The sequence below is a fragment of the Glandiceps talaboti genome, chromosome 5, assembly GCF_964340395.1.
Source record: "Glandiceps talaboti chromosome 5, keGlaTala1.1, whole genome shotgun sequence".
Classification (NCBI taxonomy): Eukaryota; Metazoa; Hemichordata; class Enteropneusta; family Spengelidae; genus Glandiceps; species Glandiceps talaboti.
In genome coordinates, this window is record NC_135553.1 from 19,547,349 (window position 1) to 19,554,154 (window position 6,806).

General features: G+C 35.7%; 1 protein-coding gene across 1 annotated transcript in view; it reads right to left on the reverse strand.

Moving 5' to 3' along the window:
- LOC144435456 (C-type mannose receptor 2-like) overlaps positions 1-6,568 on the reverse strand; it is a 7,106-nt gene extending 538 nt beyond the window's left edge. The window contains exons 1-8 of the mRNA XM_078124050.1: positions 6,498-6,568; positions 6,136-6,230; positions 2,661-2,819; positions 2,073-2,158; positions 1,556-1,691; positions 832-1,005; positions 538-635; positions 154-292 (exon numbers count right to left, since the gene is read on the reverse strand). Of these exons, the coding sequence (XP_077980176.1) occupies positions 154-292; positions 538-635; positions 832-1,005; positions 1,556-1,691; positions 2,073-2,158; positions 2,661-2,819; positions 6,136-6,230; positions 6,498-6,568 (958 nt within the window). The remainder of the gene's footprint in view (positions 1-153; positions 293-537; positions 636-831; positions 1,006-1,555; positions 1,692-2,072; positions 2,159-2,660; positions 2,820-6,135; positions 6,231-6,497) is intronic.
- Positions 6,569-6,806: the final 238 nt, after the last annotated feature.

Below are 6,806 nucleotides of genomic sequence, written 5' to 3' on the forward strand. Positions count from 1 at the left end.
GGTCGTGAGCTCGAATCTTACAGGTGTCATATGTTTTAATCTAATCATACACATACATATTTACGTATTGCAACGTCCATCAGTAATTGATAAGTATGTGTATATTTAATGGTAGATTATTATTAAATGGCGCCAAAAAAATATTAATTTTACCTTTCTCACAGATGTACCCAAACTTAGTAGTACACGCTATATCATTCCATTCATAATTTTCGTTTATGTTGATATGAGCACAGTCTTCGTTACCTCCTCCGTTGTTTGGTTCACCCGTATGCCAGTTCGAATATTTCTTCTACATCAACATTGTGGGGAAAAAAAGTAAATGTTTAGATACATAAAGGATAATACCATATATAACAGATGAAGTTCGAGTGGATTTAAGATATCATTTTAAGGAGGAATGAATAAGGATAGTGGAGACAGGAAAGAGGAAGATTCCGACAGACCTAAGCTTGAAAACTAAAGTTACAAGACAGCCCAAAAAAGAATTGAGATTTGGCATAACAATATTGACTAGGTTCGGGTTTTGTTACTTGCCTTTGACAGCTTTGAGCCGTCTTCCCATTTCCATTTACCCTCCTTCTGAATGTCATTTAGTCCAATCCATACGTTGTGCGTTAATTCGATTAACAACCCTGTTCAATAATAAATACAGACCATATGTTACAAGCCATTCTTATTACATAGGATAGTTAAAAGAAGTCGCATATAAAGTAAGTGAACTGTTAATGTGGAACTTTTGCAATGTCTGTGAAAATGACTTCACTAGAACGACGTCAGGTAGGTAAATATGAATGTCACATTGTCTTATTCAGTAAATGTCTCTCTCACCTTCGATGAAGGACTGTTCGCCAGCATTATTGATAATCACTAAGTGACTGTCTGTTTTTTCACAAGCTTTCTGAGCCTTTGCATACCTATGGGTGGCCGCTGTACTTACAAAGTAACAGTGGTCTTTGAAAGACTCCCACCCTGCTTTGCATCCTGTATCTATAGGTATAGGTGCTATAAAAATGAAGAGTATTAGACGGGTCAAGAGCTATGAGCAATAATAATGCGATGCAAGGGTTTTTTAATTCTTTGAAATTTCTTACATGATCAAATAGTTTTATATGTTAACAGTGCACTAAACGATTGTTTTCAAGTCGCACACGACATGGTAGAGAGGAATGATCCTCCAACGACAGAAAATAAAGATATTTTGTCAACTCAGGGTTCTGGAGTTCATTAAATGATTTTAAATTACACGCGAGTTGTAGGTCATTGTAGGTCATTGACCTGAATACGCATTGCCTCATGGGAGTGAACTGACATGCATATACAGGAGCACAACACAAATATTCATGAATTCACAGTCATCATGATGAATATTTATCTTCTGCTATTGCATATGCATGTCTGCTCATAACCTTGTCCAGGACAAGGCCCTACACTGAACTGTGAATGAGGAACAATTTTCAACTAGGGTTTTCTCAGCAATTGTGCTTTATACGAGTGATGTAAAAATCGCTTTTCTTTGAAATGTCAGTAACAATTTTAAGTTATAAATATTTACCATGATATTGTTGGCAAAGAAACCCTAGTTTGGTTTGACAGTCTTCGGCGTTCCATTTGGCATCACCCAACAAATGCCCACAATTCTCTCCTGTACTAACGTTAAGTTCTCTTGAGACCCAGTTTGAATAAGATACCTTATAATAAATATGATAGAAAGAACGTTATTGCCTAGGTGAAAATGGTAACCATATATGGAAATAATTTGGGATGAGCGGGTGCTAATTTGAATACTGATATGGTAAGCATGCGCGCGGTGCTGTAACATCACGCCAATAATGTTCATACATAATGTAAGGTACATACATGTACACCCAACATAAATGACAGTTTGTGAATAACTTATGCAATACTAGTAAAATTTGACGCAAAACTAAATAAAGAACACCCAATTGCCATAAAAGTTAACAGAGACGAAAAACATAAATTATATGTTTATTCTCAAATGTTATCATATCTGTGTAAGTAGGTTATATATACATGTACTGTGAAGTCATTTTGTTAATGTTAATGCCCACCGGTGAACCGTCTTGCCACTGCCAGTTGCCATCGGAAGTAATATTGTTAGCACCAATCCACAGATTATAAGCATCCTCGGAAAAAACTGCAAAAGATATAACATTACATTACAATTTTTTTTTACAAATCTATAATCAGGAAAACTTGGAATGTCTTTTTTCTGAACATGACTATATGTAAATTACAAAACAACCTTACAAACAATGAGCGTCCGTGAATTTGAAACAAAAGGACGATGCGGGGGACTGTTGTTTTCCAGACACGCTATCTTTTAAAATATTAAACTTGTAGATTCGTGACACCATGTTCACAATATACTAAAAGAACTGGAAATAGTACTGACTTGGCATAACATGATGTTTTGTAGATTGGTTTCACAAAGCAAGTTGAACATTTTTCAATGTACAATATAATTTGAGAGGTTATTGTTCGAGGGCTTTACTTATTGCTATTTCATTGGGGAAATGAACCGCGTGAACGATTAACTGTGTCATGACTGCCGTGAAGTTCTTGAAAGTCATTGCAAACACATGTTGAATGGTGTAACTTATGAGTACTTAAGCTTAGATATCTTTTGGAACACTTACTATAGACAAACAAGGTCTCATCATCACTATTGATGGTGGCAAGACTACCTTCTTTGCCTTCACAAATGGTCTTACTTTCTTCATAGGTGAATTTTTGTCCTTTGTAGGCATAGTAACACTTTCCTAGGAAGTACTCCCACCCTGACTCACACTTGCACCCTGAGAATTTAAAAAAGAACGCATATTTCAAATGAAGTGAAATAGCTAAGAAATATTTGTAGTCACTTGAAATCTGTTTGTAAATGGTCATTATATTTATAACTGTAATTGTTAAATGTAACCATGGAAACAACTTGATTGATGGAAAATGGAGGTCTACATATTGATATACCAATATATAATTTAAAAATATTTTAAGTATTCTGGTAAACATTCTAGAAAATAAAAAAACTTTACAAAAAGTCTTGTGGGTAAGTTATTATGCTTGACAACGACCAATTCATTAACATGATACTACTCAATATTTTGAGAATGCTAATTACAAGATCATGCAGGTAAATCATACAGCCTCATATATTTAACATTACCTTCAGAAGATACTGTAGTGAACAGCACGGTCGATAGAATAATAACCAGTAACTTCATTGTATCTTTAACTTCGAATCTGATAAATATTTTTTTTTAAAAAGTATCTGAAAATCAAATTAAATTCGTATAAACAGTCACTCATGTACGGCAACCGAGAAGGCTCATAATATCACACATCAATTTTGACAAAAATGTTCACATCAATTTCCATTTCAAAAATGAAGAAAAAGTTTTTTTCGTATCAATTCCTATTTGCATTTGCAAATCCAATTTACAATTTGCATTTGGAAATCGGTTTTCATTTCAAATTCATTTTCAGTTGAATTTGCAAATCGATTTATTTCCACGTTAAATTCTTTTTCATTTTCACTCGCATTTTAAAATTTCTCAGATTTAAATCGTTTTCATTTTCATTTGCAAATCGATTTTCATTTCAAATTCATTTTCAATTTTCATTTCATTTGCGAAACGATTTCTAACGGTTTTTGCTAGAGGTTTTACCAGTTCGAGGAACGCTTATACATTTACTTTCAATGTGATCGATTTTTTTCTGCTAAATTAGGCCTTACCTATCAAAAATAGGACATTTCCTAACGTCAACATTAATTACGGAGCCTTCAAGACCCAAGAAGTGTCCAGAAGTATCCCAATTCCGTCAAAATCGACAAATGTAGCAACGCATGCAACATTTTTGAAAACGGGCAGTACGCTGACATCTCGCTCACGTTTTCAACGTGATCTCGTCTATTTGCGTATACATTACAAGAATTGTAGCGTTTGCTTCAGGTTAAACATCGGAACGAAAAAAGGCACAAAAACAAGAAAAAACTCAAAATCACATCAAACGCTAAAATTATTGGAGTTACTTTCGTACGTATTATTATTTCATAATACAAATACTGATGCATTCCCAGTGGGAAGCATTGCAACGACTGTTTTAACGTACAAGATACACGACTTCAATTTTGTTTCCTTCTTCCTTCGCCTTTTCGAGTATATTTTTGCTATCTATATCATATTAAAAACATTTACTGTTGCAAAACTGTACTTGCTGAAAAATGTTACGTCGTATTTTTCATACAACCATTTATTGCGCACCTCATTAATTGGTCGTTCTTAAACATTCAACATCTCTCGTTTATTCTCGAACTTTTCAATCAAAGGGTAATATTTCCCCATGACTTGCCACGTCCTCACGCGCTTGTAATTGTATGACCAAGCGAACAAACCTCGGGTAGTTCATGTGTGTTTGGTCATATGCGTGGGAACGCTATTATATTACTAGCAGACCTAAATGTATTCATTTAAAAGTTCAAACACTTTGGCATGCCATGCCATCATACATATAGCTAACAGAAAGAGCGCTTACCTGTTAACTGTTAGAAGTAACAGCTGTATATGAACGATGGCGAATGTGTTGATGAAGTCCGTAATAGAGAACCACCTCGACCTCGGAGTTTCTTGGTTAGAATCGCTGAGGGGCGTAGTCCCCATCCCGCGAGGCGATTCCAACCAAGAAACTCCAAGGTCGAGGTGGTTGTCTATCTTAACCCAAGATCTAAATTTAGCTTGGTGCAAACAAATGGTATTACTTTAATTCCATTCTTTTTTAATGATCTACTAATAAATGACACCTTAAGATGACTTGAACACAGATGTTGTATGTAATGTTATATTTCACTTCCGTAAAGTAATGTGCTAATTTAATCAACCAACGTCCCCACACATTAAATGGTTTAAACTACTCGATGTAGTTAAGGAACCCCCTTTCTCCTTTCGTCGAAACAGGTGGTAAAATCTCTGAATATTCATATTACTTCGTGTCACTGTGAATATCATGACTGGATTTACATTAAGATCACCAGGTGTACGAAGTAACTTGATGTGGTTGCAAACACTAATACCTCATTTGAGTTTGGAACGTGGCATGGCGCAGGTAACATCAGTGTAACATGTCTGATGATGATATCTTTATTACACAAACGTTTCTTCAGGGTTCCAAATTCAGACTGTAACTCTGGTGACAGTGACTCTCCCTGTGCTCTCCCCGGCAGTTTGTTCATGGAATCTAACGATTTACAGATTTACAGAGGATCCTGGGTCTAGTACAGGTAAAAATATCAATACTAGCAATACAATTATAGGAAAAGTCGACACAAGTGATCGTATTGGTCAACATTCTGTAGATAGTAACGACAGTTTGCGCGTTGGTAAGTTAGTTGATGGGTCAGATCTAAATAAGATGTTCAAACACAGTGACAGTATTACACATAATACAAAGAAAAAGTTGAAGTGGTTCGTACAATTATTTGAAATTTGGCGAATTGAAAGAAAGAGACGTATCAAGACAGAGAAGCTGGCAAATTTAAGTGACATTGATATTTCAGTCACAGAGATGACAAACGTCGAAATTGATTTCTGTTTAGTTAGATTCGTCCATTCGTAATCGCTAGAAAATACAATAACGAATCTGATTTGCTGGGTGACCTGTAGATGGCATAAATGTATGTATGATATCACTCCGATATTATACGCCAATGTAAATGTTGTAAATGTACATATTTATATTTTTTGCGATGTCTCACTTTACATTTCAGGTGATATGACAGATCCAACGATGAAAAGTGTAAGCTGTTCGTTAGCAGAATCAGGCACCTGCGATCGAGCAGACGAACGGAAGATATAAAGACCCGTTAAAAGCTAACCACACAGAAAGCGTGAAAAACGAAGCATCCGCCATAAATATTACAATTAACCTATGTAAATGAATTGTAATTGCAATGTGTTCATGTTCATGCAAATAAATGAATATTCAACAGTTTTGCGCAATGTCTTTCTGTGTTCAAGCTGTTTTAAAAATCGACCAGATGTCACTGAATTATCATGAGGTAGTTCTGGATATTCCTCTTGGAGTTCGAGAACTACCTCAAGATGGTTCCAGAAATACCTGGTCGACATCTGGCACAATCTTTGTCTAAGAGATCGGTCTTGGAGAGAACAACTTCAGGTTTGAAGAGTGTGACGTCATGATCGTGGTTTAATCTGTGATAAACAAGATATATCGAACAGTCAATTTGCGTAAAGATAAAAGAGGAACGAAGCTTAATTTAGGGCAAGAGTTTTAGCAACTATTTCCATATTTACGTAAAACTACAGGTACAAATTATCCGCTGGGACTAATTATTTATCAAAATTCACGGCGGAATTAAATTGTAAAAGAAGAGCAATACAAAGTACCAGCATCTACGTAGTACTATGTTGAACGCCATACCCCTCTCTAAATATGTCTTCTCTCGTCATTTCAATTACTTGTCCCATCCTTTCCGTCTAAATAAATTTTTCACTTTTGTCCGTTTTTTCTTCACTGTTCCTTTCTCCATCTCACAATATGTTTGTTTGTTTTTCCTCTTTTCTATTGTAAGTCTGTCTGTCTGTCTGTCTGTCTGAATGCCTCTCTGTCTGTCTGTATGTCTGTCCGTCCGTCCGTCCGTCCGTCTGTCTGTCTGTCTGTCTGTCTGTCTGTCTCCATCTATCTCCTCTCTGTCGGAACACATGATTTCATATTACATAACTTTCACGCGATTGCCAAGAAATGTGAAATTGAACCTTGTTTCCGAG